Consider the following 19,313-nt stretch of genomic DNA (forward strand, 5'->3'; position numbering starts at 1 on the left):
CAAATACAGTATACTTTAGAAAGTTTTATGGAAATATTTTCTGCAGTTTCAAAAATACATACGTATAAAGATACACTCTAGTTACACATCTGCACTTAAAAATTAAAGTTTACTGCTATATTAGTCAGACTCTCATGTTCATTTTAAGAAAAACACAAGTACTTATCACTGTAACAGCCCTAATATATTTAGCAGTTTTCAAATTGTTTAAATCACAAAATTTATTCTAACAGTAGTAAAAGCTTTTGTTTCAGGGTGTTAGTCTGATATTTATTACATAATTATCTTTTGGCACTGGAAATTTAAAACATTAGTTTCCATAGTTTTTACATGTATGGGACATAATTTTTTTTTTTTTTTTTGGCGTCACGGGCTTGAACTCAGGACCTCATGCTCGCTTGAATCACTCTATCAGCCCTGTTTTATGTCGATCTCTAGAACTATTTGCCCAGGCTAGCTTTGAACCTCAGTCCTTCTCTGCCTCATGAGTAGCTAGGATTACTAGTGTGAGCCACCATCGTGCACCTCCCCACTGCTGTTTTTTTTGTTGTTGTTTCTTGCCATGTTGGGGATGGAACCCAGGGCTTCACACATGCTAGGGAAGTGCTCTACTACTGAGCTATGTCCCTAGCTCCATGTTTATTTTGAATCATGTGACTTATCTGTCTGTGCTGCTCTAACAGATACTAAAAATCAGTAATTTATAATGAACAGAAATTTATTGGTTCTGGGGTGTGAACTCTTAAGATGGAGAGGCCTGATATGGCAAGGTTGTTCCTGCATGTGGCATGGTAGAAGGGCAGAGAGGGAGACAGAGAAAATGGGCACAAACTCATCTGTTCATAAGGAACTTGCTGCTGTGAGATGAATCCCACTCTGCCCTTGTGGTCTGTCGTCTCTTACTAGGCCCCACCTCCACACACTGTTGCATGGGGCATTAATTTTTCAAAACATGCTTTTAAGTAAGAGCAGCATGTTTTGCTATTTTATGTATAACCACCGTCCCTTAAAATTTAGTTTAAGGAGTTGGCCCAATGATAGTACAGAAATGAATCTGAATGACAGAAAATTGTTAGAGGAGCAAAGAGTATTTCAAATATAAAAGTAATCCTATACATTATAGAGCCTGGACTGGAAAACATTTCTTTCAAAGAGAATTTGCTTTCTGGGAAAAAGAAACTAGTAAAAAGAATTAAAATTCCATGTGAAGGGAAGAAATTCCTCAAGCAAATTTAATCCAAATGCAGTGATAAGTGAATTCAGGAGCAATGAAGTAGGAATTTGATAAGTGGTTTGAGGTTGGAAAATCTGGGAAGAGTATTAGAAGAGGTCTGATGTCGCAAAAAATAGGATTTAGGTTTAATTTCAAGAGTAGCGTGAAGGGCTGGGGAAGTATGTAGCTCAGTGGTAGAACGCTTGCCTACCATTCATGAGTCTGAGTTGATTTTTTTTTTTGGGTACTGGGGATTGAACTCAGGGCCTCATGCATTCTGAGTTGTTTTTGCTGTGCTGGAGGATCATGAGTTTGAGGCCAACATGGACTCCGTGACCAGATCCTGTCTCACAAAAACAAGACATGATTAATAGTCCGGATAGTGTCCATGAACAGCTTTCTCCGCCTTACAGGCATAGAAATTTAATATTGGGGTCTATAAAATACTCTATTAAGTAAAATAAGATGGGCACAAATAGTCCACCAGGAACTTGTGATGCTCACCATATTACCACATCCTGTTAGTGAGACAATAAAACAAAACAAAGCTGATTACTCTTTAGAGAATCTAACAAAAAACTATGGGCCCGTAATCAGAATCCCCTCTCTCTGGCACGCATGCCGTGCGCACACGCATACGCACACACGCCTGCCCTGCATACAATTTCAGAGAATCAGGAGCTGAAGGCCATGATCCTTTTCAAACAGCCAGTTGTGGTTTGTTGCCATTTGAGTAGTATGGTTTGTTCATGGTTGGTAATACCTTTTTTAGGATCAAACTTGTCCAGAACTTTTTTTGTTTTGTTTTTGTTAAGAGCACCTGCCTACCACGTATGAGGCCTTGAGTTAAAATCCCAGGACTGCTAAAAAATAATAAAGTCACTCATACCATTGCTATGGCGGCTTGGACCAGACATGGAATGCAGCGGATATGTTTGGAGTATGTAATAGGAAATGGTAGGAACCAGTAAGTGAATGGCAGTACAGAATGAGTTAAACAGGAATCAAGGGTTTTACGCTTATGTAGCCTGCTGGATGGTATTATTTATTGACATTGGGGGAGTAAAAGATTTGAGAGGAAAAAAAACAGGTTTTGTGTTCTGAACATGTTAATTTGAGATACCTAGCAAACATCCAGGCAGAGGATCAGAAATCTAGCAGCAGTGATGTGTGGGTTCTCTTAGGGTTGTGGTCAGGTAAGACTGAAGATAACTTTGGAGTCACTACTTTCACCCCACCATAAGACCCAGGAGGGCAAAGTTGTTTTATTTTTTTTAAATAAATTTTAAACTTCTAAAGTATAAGATAAAGTCCCCTATTAGCAGCTCAATGAATTTTCAAACTGCGTGCCCAGTGTAATAATATACCAAGATTAAGAAAAAGCCCTACCCCAGAAGCTCTGTTAACTCCTTTTCAATTACAATGCTCCACTCCCTCTCAAAGGGCAATCACTAGTCTGATATTTTTTTTCTTTTTAAAATATATTACCATTATTTCTGATTGACGATCTTACTTGTATAGCTTCACTTCTGACAGTGATGTTTATTTAGTCATGTTTTATCTACTACATAATGGAATCAAAGCATATAATTTTGTATCTGCTTTATTTTATATAGCTTGGTTAGGGCTAGTCTTTGGTACTGTTACTCTACAGTAGTACATGTGAGGATATGTGTATTTATTTATCTGCTGGACTGTGAATGAGAATTGGTATAGTTGCAGTACTTGAGAATTACATACAAATAGTGCTGTTACGAATATACACATTTTAGTACATGGGTTTCTGTTGAATGTATATCTCAAAATAGAATTTCTTAGTCAAAAGATGTATGTTATGCTCAGTAGCAATTTTCCAAAGTGATTGTTTCAACATTTTCCCAGCATGAGTGCCAGTTGCTTATCTTGGAACACAATGATGTTTAAGTTTTGTTCCAGTGCCCAGAACAGTGACATCCTTACTTATATAGCAGACACAGATAGTGTGCAATAAATATCTATTGAAAGGACTAATTTGCCATTTAATGACATGGGCTTGGATGAGAGTATTTTGGAAGAAATATGACTAAATAAGAGGGCTGATGAACCCATGGTTGACTCCCACATTTAGAGAACTGGCAGAAGAGGAGCAAGAATAGAAAGAAAACTGGAGGGCTTTGTGTTCTGTAAACCAAGAGAAAAATGTTTCAAATAGGGCAGTCAATTGCTTTGAATGCTGCTGAGTTCAAGGAATAGGTTTGGGAAAGGAGTAAGGAATTCTATTTTCAGTCATTTCAAGCCCAGGAAACTTAAACATCAGTTGTTCAAATGGAGGCCCCAAATGGGGAGTGGATATAGGAGTCTAGCGTTTAGAATCTAAAATAGAAGTTGGGGGGGGGGCAGGGGGGCTAGAGTGCCTGCCTAGCAAGTGCAGTGTTCAAACCCCAGTACTGCCAAAAAATATAAAGTATGGTATTTGTGAGTGTACATATATTTGTGAAGGAGAGACTACAGATGGAGAAGTTGGGTCCCAGCTTTGGGACATTTCTACTTAGAAGTGGAAATGAAGACACCTGAAAAATGGCCCATGAAGGAGTACATAAATGATGGGTTAGATGTAGCTCAGTGGAACACTTGCCTAGCATGTGACAGACCCTGGCTCAATTCTCAGCACTAAGGGGGTAGGAGAGAAGGGTCTTGTCACTAAGATGACAACATCAATTAAATGTTCTTGTGAACAGAAAAATGACCTTGGGATTGGCCATCAACCAATTAATAAATAACTACCCCAGTCAATGAATATGCTTTGGGACTGGATGTGTAGCTCAGTGGCAGGGTTCATGTTACAGACATGAGGCCCTGGTTCAATCCAGCACCACGACAAAACAAAACCTCTCAAGATCATTTTCAATGCTGCATAAAATTCCATTGTAACAATCCTGAATCTGCTCCATAGTTTCTTGCTGAACCCTTAAGATTCTTCCCAAAGCTTTAGAATTACACTTCTAAGAGTACTGGGGCAAACACTTTTAAGGGTATTTGGGTAAAAAAAGATGCACATTTTAACTTCTCCTACCTTGAAGAAACACAGTAATTGTGAAAACTGTCCATCATTTTGATAAGTGATACGTGGAATCTTATATTTGCATTTTTATTAAGTTTCCCATGTTTATTAGTCATTGGTATCTTTTTATGAATAGCCTGCCCATATCTTTTGCTCCAAGAGTTTTTACTGGGCAAATTGAATGGGAGAACACCCAGAAAACGGAAACGAGGAAAATTAAGACTTAAATGTTGGTTTAGCTAAGTGAACAATGGCAGATAAGGTTAGGTTTGAATCAGAGCTTGCGACTGACAACACTGGTTATGTGACCTTGTTAAGTAACTTCTCAGGTACCATATTCCAGTCTATGTAATGGGGATGAGGTTTACCTTCAAGTAATTTAAATTGAGCAGGCTGCAGAAGTACCTGAGTTGCGGCCCAGGAACGTAAAAAACTACAGCAAGTAGGGTGGTTGGAAAACACCACGATGCACGAGACTGTCAGGCGTTCCGGACGGCTGTCCCTCCTCCCGCGTGTTGGTGGTGTTACTATGGCAACAAACACGCGCTGCCCAGCGCTCAATCCTCTGGCCGTTACCTTTCTCCCTGATCACCCTGATCACGGTCGGCTTACCAGGCTCCGCGGCGCATCCTACACACCGGTCTCGGACTGAGCCCGCTCGGGGCCAGGGCAACGAACCGCGGGGCAGCATGGCTAAGGAGGCCGCCTCTTCACCGCTGGAGAACTTGGACCTGAGCGGAGACGAGGTCCAGCGGCTCACCTCCGCCTTCCAGGACCCGGAGTTCCGGCGAATGTTCTCGGAGTATGCCAAGGAGCTCACGGACCCAGAGAACCGGCGGCGCTACGAGGCGGAGATCACCGCCCTGGAGCGGGAGCGCGGGGTGGAGGTGCGGTTCGTGCACCCCGAGCCGGGCCACGTGCTGCGCACCAGCCTGGACGGGTCGCAGCGCTGCTTCGTGAACGTGTGCGGCAATGCGCTGGTGGGCGCGCCCAGCAGCCGGCCGGGCCCGGGGGGCAGCGACGCGGCGCCCGGCAGCCACTGGTCTCTGCCGCACAGTCTGTCCCCTGGCCGCCAGTACGCCGGTCGCAGCGGCTCCCGCTACACCGTCTACGACGTGGTCTTCCACCCCGACGCGCTGGCGCTGGCCCGACGCCACCAGCGCTTCCGCGACATGCTGGACGCTACGGCCCTGGAGGCAGTGGAGCGGCAGTTCGGCGTCAAGCTGGACCACAGGAATGTCAAGACCCTGAAGGTGAAATACAAGGGGACCCCGGAGGCCGCCGTGCTGCGCACACCCCTTCCGGGAGGCGCTCCTGCGCGGCCCGACGGGGAGCAAGAGGGCCCCCTCCCAGGCTTCCCCTACCCCTACCGGTACCCGGCGGCCGGCGACAGCTCAGCCCGCCCCCGGGCCCCGGCGCCGTCCAGTCCGGAGGCGGTGCAGCAGCCCGCCCCCACCGAGCCTCGCTGCAGCGTGGTGCAGCGCCACCACGTGGACCTCCAGGATTACCGCTGCTGCCGGGACTCGGCCCCGAGCCCCGTGCCGCACGAGCTGGTGGTCACCATCGAGCTGCCGCTGCTGCGCTCGGCCGAACAGGCGGCGCTGGAGGTGACGGGAAAGCTGCTGTGCCTCGACTCGAGGAAACCCGACTACAGGCTGCGGCTCTCGCTTCCCTACCCGGTGGACGACAGCCGCGGCAAGGCGCAGTTCAACAAGGCTCGGCGGCAGCTGGTTGTCACTCTGCCGGTGGCGCTGTCCGCCGCGCGCCTGGAGCTCGTCCCGGCGCCGGAAGAGCCCACGAGCCCGTCCGGAACTGACGGCGCGGGAGAGGCGGGACCCACTGAGAGTCTCACGTGCGAGCCAGGTCGGGCTCTCAGCAGAGCCGGGCTGGCCGACGCCGGCATCGGCACCCCAGGCGGCCTCGCGCCTCCGCCGGCGGGCTCGGAAGAGGACTTTGTCCCCGAGCCGGAGGAGCGGGACTCGGGCAGGGACTCCGTGTCGCCGCCGGGCCCCGAGGAGGAGCCGCCTCCTGAAGCGTGGAGCCCGCCCCGGGAGGCCGGCGGAGGGTCCGACTGGGAGCCCCCTGCTATAAGAGGCGACGCGCGTGGGGAGCCCGGTGCAGAGGCGCGCCCGGAGCCGGAGCGCACAGGCGGCCAGCTCTCGGGTCCAGCCATGGCCTGCCAGGGGATCCGGAGCCATGAACCCTTGTGTCCGCCGGTGCACTGCGATCAGGACGAAGAGTCCTTGACCCTGCTGATTCCAGTGCCTCGGATTCAGCCGCAGAGTCTTCAGGGGGATCTGAACCCCTTCCGGTACAAACTGTGCTTCTCCTCGCAGGACTTAGTTTATTCCTTCTTTTTGCGATTTGCTCCAGAGAATAAATTGAGTACCAAAGAACCTGAGACTAGCGTTTCTTCAGACAACGCGGTGATAGTACTGGCCAAATCCCCAGAAAGCCACGGCCATTGGCGAGAGTGGTATTGTGGCTTAAACAGCGATTCTTTGGAGGTAACAGTTATTTGTAGAATCGTAATCTTTGCAATGCCCCGTCCCACCTTTAAAATTTGCTGTTATGCCTCTCATAAAGCATTCTCCCTAACTCTTCACGGGATGAAAGATACTGTGTGTTAAATAACATTTTCAAAAAAGGATTTTTTTTTTTTAATTCCCTCTGGAGGATAGTTTTCAGATTTCAAAGTCGCCCTAAAGCAGCTGTTTTCTGGAGGCCCACTGACTCCGAAGGCGACTGAATGGGTTCTCAGTGGCCTGGAGTTGTATGCCTCTTGGAGAAAAGGGCTGTGAAAATCATGTGCTGGAAGGGGTTTGTGACCCACGAAAGTTTAACTTGGGAATCCCTTTTTCGAGCTTAGAAATTTCTGTAAGTACTAGTAATGTTTCTGGAGAGGAAAAGGAACTCAGCAGTACTTCGCATTTCTTAGAGAAACAAGCTGAGAGCCAAGCTGAGTCCCCATGCTCTTTCGGCGGTAGGGTGCTGCTTAATTTTAGTTGCCGGTATTTCTGAAGTGCTTCTCTGGTGGGCATCGAAAATTTATCTCCTTGCATTTGTTTTCATCGTCTTTAGCACCCTCCTACTGTTTAGCACAGTGGTTGGCATTTAACGAGGTGTAATTGGTATTTGTTAAACTGCACACAGCACCTAAATTTAGGCTGCACTTCTGCGCAAACACTGCAGAACTCGGCTGAACCATCTAGCTTACTTAAGATAACATTTTTTGTTTATTTTGTTTTTTTGCGGTATTGGGGTTTGAATTATGGGCTTCGCACTTGGTAGGCAGGTACTCTACCACTTGAGCGATGCCTCCAGGCCCAGGATACAGTTTTGATGTCCTGTTGTTGTGCTATGCTTTTTAGGTTTCTGAGGTTCTTGAATTTCAGATCCAGTATTCCATTGTTATTGGCAAATGCTGAAAAAAAGAACTTTAAAAAGTTTGAAGTTCTAAAGATTTTAAACCCATAAAAGAACAACTGGTGATTTTGATTGAGGTCTGTAATAAAGTTACATGTAATCTTTAGGTTTTTTTTTTTTTCAACATTCAAGAGTCCAAGAGTCCAAGAGTGTAGCTCAGTGGTAGAGCATTTGCCTGGGGATTGGGACACAGTCAAGTTCCCACAAATAACACTAGTTGCACAGATTAAAAATTAAGTACTTGACCTTGAGATTTAGCTAGGTCTTCTAGAAAGTTGCTAATGTTACATCTATAGTTTATAAGTTGGGTATCTGTGGGAAGTAGTTGAAGCCTGCTTAAAAAAATGAATAGTCTGGCTAGCTAAGATATTTTGTGAAACTATAAGACACAAAATTGAATATGTTTATGCTATCAAAAGGGAGTATTTAGGAAAGGGAAGTTGTTTTCCTGTAATTGTTTTAGTAAATATGAAAATAACTCGGACTGGGGGTGTGGCACAAGAAGTAGAGTGCTTGAGTCCCTGAATTCAATCCCAGTACCAGCAAAAAGAGAAAAAAATCAAAACAAAAAAACCCTCAAACTGTGTGGAAAGAAAAGTTTATGGGTAAGCAGTTAAGAGAATATCCAACAATGTTTTTTAAGCCTTTTTCTGCTCCCTGTCCAAGATGATGTCAACTCCTTTGCTCCACCATGCCCAAAGACAATTACTGACTGAGTCCTCTGAAACCCAAAGCTATTAAGAAAGAGAAGCTGAAGACAGAAGCGGCATCAAGGTCTTTCAGTGGAAGATAACTGCAGTGAAATAACCCTTGCCTTTCTGAAATACTTAGAAATAGGCAGAAAAAATGAAGAGACAGAGGGAAGAGGTGTAACTCCCAAACCTGAATATGGAATATAATGAAGTCACTAGGTTATCTTGCTAAGCAAATGTTTCAGCAAATTGTTAGCCACTTCATTTAAATATGTGATTTTTATGCCAGTGGTGCTTCATAGCTGGATTTTAAAATTATTTTATTTTTATTTTTTTGCAGTACTGGGGTGTGAATTCAGGGCCTACACATTCACATTCCACCAGCTGTTTTTTTTGTGATAGGTGTTTTCTAGACAGGGTCTCACAAACTATTTCCGCAGGCTGTCCTCCTGAGTCACTGGGATTGCAGGTGTGAGCCACTGGCACCCAGCCATAGCTGGACATTTTAATTCAGTAACAGAATGTAGGCATTGATGGGATCAAACTTCACAGTCCAGTGGCCTTCTGAGAACTGACATTTTATCCTCAGCTCCCTCAGGGAATTCAAGGTGTCTAGACAATTTCAACATCTGTGAAAATTTCATTATAACCAGCTAAGAGCACTGGTTTTTCAAACCTCTAGAAGTCTTCAGGAGAGCTTGAGCATTTTCTCTTAATTACTCTGTTCTTCCTACAGAATTTTTTTTTTTTTTTTTTAATACTGGGGTTAGAACTTAGGGCCTTGTACTTGTTAGGCAGGCACTCTACCACTGGAGCTATGCCTCCAGCGCTCCTAAAGAATATTTTAAAATTAGGAATGCATCATATCGTGTATTTTAACTCAACTTTTGTTTGTGGCATCTAGAGGGGGTTTTTTAATTTTTTTTTTCCCGTACTGGGGCTTGAACTCAGGGCCTACAACTTGAGCCATTCCACCAGCTTTTTTTGTGATAGGTTTTTTCGAGATAGGGTCTCCCAAACTATTGGCTTGGAACCAAGATCGTCCTATCTCTACTTCTTGAGTAGCTAGGATTACAAGCGTGAACCACTGGTGCCCGGCTAGAGGGCTCTTAAAAATACAGTAAAATTTGAATTAAAATTTCACAAAAACTCTTAAAGGATAATTACATAATCTGTGAATCCTCTTTGGAAAATATTTTGGAGTTTGAAAAGGAACACTGATGGATTCCTGCAGACAAAAGTTGGAGAAGAGTATCTGAGCTGGGTGGGAAAGACAAACAAAAATACACATTTTAACTTGATTTTCTAGTATGTAACATTTTAGTAAAAAACTAAACCTAGATAGGATTAAGGTAACTGTGTTTTACCTTAATAACTTCGACCATCATCACATTTGCTAGGGATGATGGGACCATGATGTCTAATTCTTTTTTCATATGCTGTACTAGACCAGGCCCTAAGAATTGGGCACCGTGGTTCATGCCTGTAAACCCAGCATTGGAGGCAGGAGGGGTGAGTTCAAGTCCAGCTTGGTCTATATATACAGCAAGATCTTGTCAAAAAAAAAAAAAAGTCCTGAGTAGTGAGTAGGAGGTATGTGATTATATTATTACATATGTAAGTAATCATAATGTAGACTTTTCTGGCTCTCAAAACCAGTGTTGTCATTTTACACCTAAAAAGTACTTCATTATTTAAGCCTTAAACATTCACTGAAGGTTTTCCTAGATCTTAGGGCAAGTTCAACAACTTTTAAAATCAGTCCTTAGAATGAGAAGGCAAGTTCATGCAAATCTTCTGTATTTTAATCATGACCATTTCCATAATGAATATTTCCTTTTGAGTTGACTGAAACATTAAAATATTGGTGTATTTGCAACAAAAAGGAATGTCTTTTTCAGAGGCATAAACCTTAGGAGTGCTTTTGATGGGGTTTTGTTTAATACAGTGTTCTGGATAATTACTCTAAATGTAAAGGTTTTGGCTCCCAGGCTCTTGTATTTGGTAGGTGCGCTCATGTTCAAACACTGTATAATAGAACTTGAAGCTCATCTCTCATTTTGTCCCATTTACACCTAGTAATATGTGCTTATTCTGTAATTTTAAAATTTGCTATATAAAAGGACAGAGGATATAAATTTTATTTTGAGAGATAATGAACTGATTGTATTTGTTCTATTAAATATGGTTAGTATCATTAGCCCCCCACACCCAAACTATAACATACACAAGTATGAACAAATTGTTTTTGTGTTTGGGATTCAGGTGAGTAATTTTTTAATATTCTAGTGGTGGCTTCCATGTTAGCGTCTTGAAATTTACCTCAGTCTTATGATTATATGTTTGTGTCAAACTGAAATATCTCATTTCTTCAAAAAGAATGTACTTCCTTTAAATAAAATATTATAATTGGCTCTTACATAGCCAAGAACTTAAAAGGCAAACTGGTCACACAATGTTTGAACAGATCCTGTCATGTATGTTGCTTAGCTCATTAGGAATTATTCTAAAACTGAATTATATTTTATAGCTAGGATTGTATTTACACCTGAGAAGTGAAGTTATTCTTAAGAAATACTAAGAAAAAATTATTTGTAAGTTAATTATCTGGAAGAGAAAAACCATCTCATATTTAATAAACTTAGAAAAAGTACCAACTTTTTTTTTTAGGTTTTTAAAAATAAACTTTTAACACACAAACACATACACACACTCTTGTAGTTTGTATTGTTCTGTACTAGATTTTCTTTTTCCAAGATATACACAGAAATTTTTTTTTTTTTTTTTTTTTTTTGGCAGTGCTGTGGTTTAAACGAAAGGCTTCCTGCTTGTGAGGCAGGCACTCTAAAAGTATAACCCTGAACTGTGTGAGAATTTTTGTGAGCTGCTTTTAGGTACAACTAAGGTGTGACTTATAATGCCTAATATTTTTTTCCCTTTAACTTTAGGAAAGGTTGTTTGTCAATGAAGACAATGTTAATGACTTTCTTGAAGAGGTCCTGAGCTCTCCATTGAAACAGGCAACTCCTCCAACTCCACCATTAATTGAAGTTCTTCAGGTTACTGATGAGAAGATTCAAATTCATGCAAAGGTAAGATTTTGGTGGGCTTTATAGAGGAGTGATTACTGGCAAGGTTAAAGCTTAACAATTTAAATTCTTGATTTCTTAATGTCATAACTTTAAACAGAATGTATAATGGCTGGGCAGAGTGATGTTAAGAATTTGTCTATTTTTTACTATGTGCTAAACACTCCACTATTTACTTTCACATGTGGATCTTATTTAATTCCAAACTAAATCTCCAATTAGAATAAAATATTTAGGAAGTTAAGTTTGTCCAGGGATAAACACTAACCTTTGACTCAAATCATAGAGACTGTATCATAGAATTTGTTCACATTCCATTTGAACCTTCAGTTTAGTTATTTTTATAGTCTTCAATATTGGACATAAAAATAATTTGGCACTGCTGGTTGACATATGAATTGGGGAAAGAGTAGCTCTGAAGAATCACAGAAATTCAAGAGAACTCAAGAAGTTCAGTGATGACCTTGCAAGAATGACTGTCACAGGGTTTGTAGGCAGCGTTAAAAAGTTTGGAACATTTTATCCTGAAGGAGTAGATGAGCAATTGAAAGGATTTAATCAGAAAATTAAAGCCAGGTTTATATTATTAAAAAATGACTGTCAGCATGATTGAGGGGGGAGACTGGAAGCATATCTGCAGGTTAGCAATGGTTATTACCACACAACTTTTTTTAGCAGTATGATTTTCAGAGGGTACTACAAATTAATATCTATTATTTCAAATTACTAATTTGTTGTTTCTCTTGATACAGTTGCTGGAAAGTAGTAATCCTGATCAGCTTCCAGGAAAGGAAAAAAGAGTCAATGAAGGATGTCATTTAACTGAAGATGAAAATACAGATCTTACCATCTCTACAATGCATTCTGATTCCTCTACAGTAGTTAAAGAACTAAAAATAGATACTTGTAGATTAGTTGCAGGCTTGCAACAAGAGTCTCTTGATGTTTCTCAAGTGCTGTTTGAAAAATCTCAGCAACCTGAGGCAAAAATAGAACCTGAGTTTATAAAAGAGAAGACTGCTACTTACTCACATGAGGAAAAAGATACTATGAAAGAACCACTAATATCCAAAGAAAAAGAATTAGGTGGAGATCATCTGTCTTCACAATTGAACAAAACTATAGTTCACACTATACCAGATGTTGACAGCATAAAAGAAACCAATATGCAGGATGGTAGTGTGCAGATTATTAAAGATCATATAACTCACTGTGCATTCAGTTTTCAAAATTCTTTACTATATGATTTGGATTAATTCTATATAATTTGGGAAATTGAATGTTAGGAGTAAAAAGTTTCTGTTCCTAAACTAGCTTCTGTTAATTATTAAAACTCAAGATAGGGCTGGAGGTGTGGCTCAAGCAAGAAGCAAACCCCAGTACCACAAACACAAAACCCTGATGATTCGGTGTTGACCTTTAAGCCGATGCCTTCAAATCTTGTACATTACCCTTCTGATGTAAAATGTAACAAAAACTGAAGATATTCAGTAATGTATAAAAAAATTAAAATTTGCAATTCTGATTCCAGTGGGAAAATGAGGGTTTTCTTTTTTGTTTTCATAAACAGTTAATTATGAAGTTTTGTAATTCCTTTGGGTAGAAGTGGTTTTTTTTTCTTCACTACATCCCGTATCTATTGACTTCTGTGTTGAATTTTACTTTTTTAACATTAATAAAATTTCCAAACACTTAAGTTTTATTAAAAATTCTCAAGAATGCAACTAACTAGAAATATGAATATGTGCATGGGAAGTAGTAGAATTTCAAAACTATTTGTAAGTCTCACTAAATAGGAGGTATTTATGCTGCAAATAGAGGTTCTTACAGGGCAATTTCTTTCATTCTACCTAAAATAAGAGGCAAAGAGAAAACTGCAACTGGTCTTTTAAACTCAAAAAATTTAGGACTAGGGGTGTGGCTAAGGTGGTAGAGCTCGTGCCCTGAGCTCAAAAGTACCCCTCTCCCAAGAAAAAAATGACAACAGCATGAAAGAAAATGTAGAGAAGTAGTATTTGTTGATCTAATCACTAACCCCAAGGCCATAGCTGATTATTTATGTTCCAGACATGGGTAATAATTCAAACTCTTACTTTACTAGCTCACTCCTGGTAATTATCTAGTTTCTTTAGTCATTTTAACTAGTAAAGTAAGGAAATCACAATCTTGTATAAACCCTGGTGATTCATCCAGATTTGTATTTATAGCCCACTCCCTCCCATAAAAATTAGCACTATGGGCTGGGAATATAGCTCCAGTGGCAGAGTGACTGCCTAGCTTGCATTAGGTTTTGTAATCTCAGTAACCAAAAAGTTGAAGATGGAGGATTCCAACTTCAAGGCCAGCCTGAACTACATATAGAGGCAAGCCTCAAAACAAAAGTTAAAAAAAAAAAAAAACCCAAAAACAATCTGGAAGAAGATTGGGATGTGGGGGTAGTATAGAAGTAACTATAAAGCAAGAGAATGATTTGCCTCATCTCAGCACATTTTTCAACCAAACTACAAATATAAAAATTGATGCAGTAATAGCTTTGAGACTGTTTTCTTAGGTTCAAATGACGAACTAATATCTATGCAGAAATTATCTTCTATGAGTAATCTTATATGGTGTACATTTTAAGATTGTTTCCTATTTACTATATCTGTTCTTAAAAAAAAAAAAAGATATTCCAGGGCTGGGGATGTGGTACAGCAGCAGAGCATGCACGGCCCGGAGTTCCATCCCCAGCACAGCAAATAAAAATTCAGTTAACGCTGGCATTAGAACGCTTGCACTTTGGCATGACTGAACTTTGTTATCATTTCTGGCCTTCAGAAACAACTTAGGCTGTATTTCCCTTACAGAGCGATTTTTTTTTTTCCATTATCTATACCTGGCTAATTTGAAAGCGAAATACTTTCTTCTGAAGAGAATGCATTGTCATGAGCAGGGTTTTATTTAAACTCATACAATGTATAGCTGATAAATATTAAGATGTAATGCTAGGGTTCAAAACTTCTGAAATGCCTTTACTAGGATAAAGCATAAATACAACATTCTGCAAAGTGATTAGGAACCTTTTTATGCAAAAATGAGAATATTTATTTTGGCAGCTCTAAATGAAAAAAAATCAAAACCACTGTATTTCTACATTGAGGTGAAAACAATGTTCAAACTTTCTTGTCAATCAAATACATTCCAAAAGATAAGTGTGTTCTAGGAAGGTTCCAAAGCACAGGCAAATCTTTTTAACACAATAGTATAGGAATCTGTAATACCAAAAATGACTGTTCTGACAGGGTGTAACACACATAACTTTTGAGTAATTAAATCAGTGAAGCAACCCCTTCCTAATAACTGTGTCAAGAGTGAAACGGCTTGTTTGATTAATACTCTATGATTTCATTGTAATACTTTTTACTGCTGTGACAGCTTTAAATAAATTTTGCTGTACTTAAATTCTGAAAGTGGAAAAGTGTACAAAGTTTTGGATACAAAGATTAACAGATGCAATTTAAATGCAATTTCCCTTCTATCAATGAACAATAATCATTAACCTTTAGCAGATAGAATGAACTTTAAACCTCACTCCCCAAGTGAGCATTTCAATTTTAAATCTTAATCAGATATAACTGAAAAAGATCACTATATATTTGGACACCTTTTACAAGAAAAAATTTTTTTTTGTCTTAAAGCAGAAACCAGTTCCTAAACTCCTTTATTCAATTGTATGTCCCGTTGAGACAAATATCAAAAAATAGAAGACTGTCACTTTTGCTTTTGTGATTTTTTTTTTTTTTTTTTACTGCAGTCTTCTATAGCTTTTACACAGTTCATGGTCCCTAATATCTCCCCACCCTCCATTTTTTCTAGGTGGGGAGATGGCTACCATAGGAAACTTATCACTGATTATTAGAGTTTCTGGAAACAGGAACTGTTTATTATTTTTTAAGAGTGACTCAATTTGGGCACTCTGGGTGGATGGCCTACATGTTTTCTTGTGATGCATACCACAGTCTCCAGCATGAAAGATCCTAGGAGCTCGAGGAACCAGCACTTTCCAGAATCTTGGAAGACAAGATATAGTCAAATATTGAAGAGTCCAGTCCCAGTTATAATCATCGTAAGTACAGAAAGTGTCTGTGCACTCAATCAGCTTCTGATATGCATCCCGGGTCAAGGCTAAACCCATATTGTGCTCTGTGGATTTCCAAGTTTTCACATCTACCTTGTCAGCAATGTCATAGAAACTACGACTGGCAGTATAGGTCCCCAGTGAGAGTACATCACACTCAGGACATTCCATCTGCTTCAATTTCCACATCTTTTTGAAGATATGGTAAAAGTCTGGGGCTAAGTAATGATCCTCTTCCAGGAAAAGAATAAGGCCAGAGTAATCTCGAAGAACTTTGACCCTTTCCCATACAAAATGCAGCTTCCACCACCAATGATGTTTGGTTTGGGAGAATTTGGCCTCTCTGTAATGGCCGAAGGAATCGGGATACTCAGCATTAATGCACCCCAATTTCAAAGCTGCATTCTTCTTCAGGTCTCTGGGGCAATCTCTGGGGTCACTGCCAGGAAACTCGTTGGGGTACAGCTGAATGCTGAAAGGGAAAAACACCTGAAGAACCGGACAGAAATCCACTCCAGCGATCAGCTGGTTGATCTCTGTCGACCAGAAGTCGTGGCTAAAGATGACGAGGACGTTGTCAATGCCCTGGGCTTTCCGGAGCGAGTCCAGCAGCAGTCTGAGGTACTCGGGCCGGTTATGCACCTGGACCACCAGCACCAGATCCCGGGGGACCCAGGTGCCAGCCTTCTCCACGTTCCTCAGCGTCTGATCAAAGTTCAGTTGGTACACCAGGGACCGGTACCGCAGCGTCTGGTTGTCCGCCTCGGGTTGCGGGGCCGCGGGGACCAGGGGAGCCGCCGACTCGTTGGAGACCCTGCGGATGCCCACGGACACGGCGGGATGGTCCCCGCCCCGGCCGCCCGCACCCCGCGCAGCCTCGGCGTCCAGCAGCGGCGGGGCCAGGGCCTCGTTCTTCCTTTGTCGCCCATTGCTGCTCCAGAGGACGAAGCCGCAGGCGGCCACCACGAGCGTCAGGATAAGCACCTTCCGTTTGTAGATGCGGAACCTCATGGTCTCCAGGGCCGGCGGGCAAGAGCGCAAGGGAGCTAGCGGCCTCTGCACGGAAGGGGCGGCGGGTGGCGGCCACAGCCTTGGCCTGTAACCGTAGGAACTGCCCCCCGCGGCTGCCCTCGCTAACTCATTTCGGGCCCCGGGAGTCCCGGGGCCCGAAGGCTCTCAGCTGCTCCGCGTCGTCCGGGCTCCGCACATCCTCGCCTGGCAGCTGCAGCTCGAACAGTGGCCCCGCCGCTAGGAGCCGCGGCTCGGCGCCGCCTCGGTCCTCTCCATTCAGCACCACGGGTCCCGGAAGAAGCCCAGCCGCGGCCCCAATTCACCCTAGCTTCGTTACCTGCGCCTCCAGCGAACCTGCATCCTCTGCGCTTTCATCCTTACTCCGGCCCCAGACCGCCAAGACCCAGCGACGCAGCCTCGCCCCACTACAGCGGCGACCGTTCTGACAACCCGCGACTGGCCCGAGGAATGCCGCGGCCCGCTGGCCCACACCCCTCCAGCCCGCCCTACAAGCCGTTGATTGGTGCTTCCCAGAGGCACTCGGCGGAGCCTCGCCGACCTAGCCCGCAGCCTATTGGCTGGCAGTCCCGTCGATCAAGTTCAGTTCCTACTTCCGCCTCGTTGGTCCTTTTCCTGTAAGCTAGAGCGGCGCAAGGTGAGGATCGCGGACGCCACATCTCCCGGTAAGTCACGAAGGGGACCTTAGCGGGTCCAATAGGGGCCCTCATTGATCAGAAACCTGGGCCCAACTAGGCCTTTGCATGACAGGGAGGGCGAGACCCGCCTATCTGGCGTGGTGGAGTTGAAGAGCTGGCCTACCCTTTTGGGTCGGAGCTCACGCATGGCGGCTACTGGGCCGCGAGGCACGCGAGCTGAGGGACACGTCAGCTCTCCGGACTGCTGACGGGTAGCTCCGCTTCGGACGGGAAAGTGAAACCGGACCATGTGGTTCTCCAAGAAGAAACAGGGCGGGTAGTAGCAGAAGCTGTTAGGCCTCGACTGCACCAGGCATACCTAGGAGCCAGAAAATGGAGGAAGTGGGCGTGGGGCAAGAGTCTAGGGACACTTATTTACCACCCATCCCTGTCCGCCGAAAGAAGTTAAACATTGCTTTTCTTGTGGGCAGCCACATTTAAGGTAAGCGAACCCGCCTTGTACGGAGAACTGACTCCTGGGCCCTCCCAGTGCTGTAGCCTGTTTTTTGTTTTCCTTTTTCGAGACAGGGCCTCACTATGCACTCCAAGCTGGCCTAAAATTGGTGCTCCTCCTGGCTCAACCTCCCGAGTGCTGGATTACAAGCGTGTACCACCGCGCCTGCCATTTTAATGTATTTTTAGTGCGTCTCGTTTTGTAAATGCCCTAGTTATGGTTTATGCATGGGCTGTTGGGGAGCCAGCCCAGGGCCTAGCATGTGCTAGGCAAATACTCCGCCTCAGACCGTCCAGTAATTTAAGCATTCTAAAAAGGTGTGCACTTGCATATATATATATATGTATATTCATGTGGAAAGAATACTTGTTGGACTCCACGTTATTATTGTTTTGATCAGTGTCGTTTTCTTGTAAATTTGTTCGCATGGCACATACGTGTTTCATAACGTTTAATGTCTGTTTCCTTATTTTAAATATTTTATTACACTTTCCATTGTGCACACAGCTCTACTGCAAAAATGGTCAATGTACCTAAAACTCGAAGGACTTTCTGTAAGAAGTGCGGCCAGCATCAGCCTCACAAAGTGACCCAGTATAAGAAGGGGAAGGATTCCCTGTATGCCCAAGGAAAGAGACGCTATGATCGGAAGCAGAGCGGCTATGGTGGGCAGACAAAGCCAATTTTCCGGAAGAAGGCTAAAACCACAAAGAAGATTGTACTGAGGCTTGAGTGTGTTGAGCCCAACTGCAGATCCAAGAGGATGCTGGCTATTAAGAGATGCAAGCATTTTGAACTGGGAGGGGACAAGAAGAGAAAGGGCCAAGTGATCCAGTTCTGAGCGTTATGATTTTTTTTCGGTCTTAATTTGAGGGGAAGATACTGACGCTATAGAAAAATTGTTGGAAAATAAATTAGTGTCAAGCCCCAGACGTCTTGTGTTTTTTTTATTTTTTATTTTTTTTACTTAATAGAATTGCACGGGTTAGGTACTTTTTCTTTTAATGTAGTTCTTAAGGGAAATGACAGTAAATTCTTTGGAAGTGAATTGAATACAGTTCATCTTCCAGAGTTCTATTTACATTTAGTTTCCAAGAATTGGAGTTTTCTATTTATAAGACAGGAGTCCTGCCTCAAACTTTATAACCAAGTTACACAGTCACTACAGTAGGAGAAAAAAACCTACTTTTTAACTCTTTTCTGGACAATTTCACAGAGTAGATACCCCCACCCATACCTGAAACCTCGACTAGAATTTTTTCTATATATACACACACGATAAGGCTTCATTTATAAATTAAGCATAGTAAGAGATTAAGAAGAAAGTAGAACCGGGTGCTGGTGGCTCATGCCTCTAATCCTAGCTACTCAGGAGGCAAGAGATCAGAATGGCAATTCAAAGCCAGCCTGGGCAAGCAGTTCACAAGACCCTATCTTGAAAAAAAACCCATCACAAAAATGGGCTGATAGAGTGACTGTGATGTAGTCAAATTCAAACCCCAGTACTGCACAAAAAAAGGTTAAAGTAGAAAAACTGTTAGGATTATTCTGTAATAGAGTTCTCAGACACAAGCAC

General features: G+C 42.8%; 3 protein-coding genes across 4 annotated transcripts; 2 read left to right on the top strand and 1 right to left on the bottom strand.

The window, feature by feature from the left end:
* Positions 1–4,942: 4,942 nt before the first annotated feature.
* Dnaaf2 (dynein axonemal assembly factor 2) lies at positions 4,943–12,985 on the top strand. The gene is made up of 3 exons (XM_020174469.2): positions 4,943–6,760; positions 11,320–11,463; positions 12,213–12,985. The coding sequence occupies exons 1-3, from the start codon at positions 4,943–4,945 to the stop codon at positions 12,714–12,716; spliced, it is 2,466 nt and encodes an 821-aa protein (XP_020030058.2). The 3' UTR covers positions 12,717–12,985.
* Positions 12,986–14,520: 1,535 nt separating this feature from the next.
* On the bottom strand, positions 14,521–16,745 carry Mgat2 (alpha-1,6-mannosyl-glycoprotein 2-beta-N-acetylglucosaminyltransferase). Its single transcript, XM_020174476.2, has one exon. The coding sequence runs from the start codon at positions 16,586–16,588 to the stop codon at positions 15,245–15,247; it is 1,344 nt and encodes a 447-aa protein (XP_020030065.1). The 5' UTR covers positions 16,589–16,745; the 3' UTR covers positions 14,521–15,244.
* Positions 16,746–17,137: 392 nt separating this feature from the next.
* On the top strand, positions 17,138–18,669 carry Rpl36al (ribosomal protein L36a like). Of its 2 annotated transcripts, none has more exons than XM_020174534.2 (2): positions 17,138–17,271; positions 18,245–18,669. In XM_020174534.2, the coding sequence occupies exon 2, from the start codon at positions 18,258–18,260 to the stop codon at positions 18,576–18,578; it is 321 nt and encodes a 106-aa protein (XP_020030123.1). In that variant the 5' UTR covers positions 17,138–17,271; positions 18,245–18,257; the 3' UTR covers positions 18,579–18,669. The 2 variants fall into 2 exon arrangements, with proteins under 2 accessions (XP_020030123.1, XP_073924138.1); XM_074068037.1 differs by lacking the exon at positions 17,138–17,271 and adding an exon at positions 17,374–17,725.
* Positions 18,670–19,313: the final 644 nt, after the last annotated feature.

The sequence above is a fragment of the Castor canadensis genome, chromosome 3, assembly GCF_047511655.1.
Source record: "Castor canadensis chromosome 3, mCasCan1.hap1v2, whole genome shotgun sequence".
Lineage (NCBI taxonomy): Eukaryota > Metazoa > Chordata > Mammalia > Rodentia > Castoridae > Castor > Castor canadensis.

Coding starts and splice junctions, on each gene's coding strand:
- Mgat2 (XM_020174476.2), bottom strand. CDS start 16,588: ATGAGGTTCCGCATCTACAAACGGAAGGTGCTTATCCTGACGCTCGTG.
- Rpl36al (XM_020174534.2), top strand. CDS start 18,258: ATGGTCAATGTACCTAAAACTCGAAGGACTTTCTGTAAGAAGTGCGGC.
- Dnaaf2 (XM_020174469.2), top strand. CDS start 4,943: ATGGCTAAGGAGGCCGCCTCTTCACCGCTGGAGAACTTGGACCTGAGC. Junction 6,761..11,319: donor TAAACAGCGATTCTTTGGAG/GTAACAGTTATT, acceptor CTTTAACTTTAG/GAAAGGTTGTTTGTCAATGA. Junction 11,464..12,212: donor AGATTCAAATTCATGCAAAG/GTAAGATTTTGG, acceptor CTCTTGATACAG/TTGCTGGAAAGTAGTAATCC.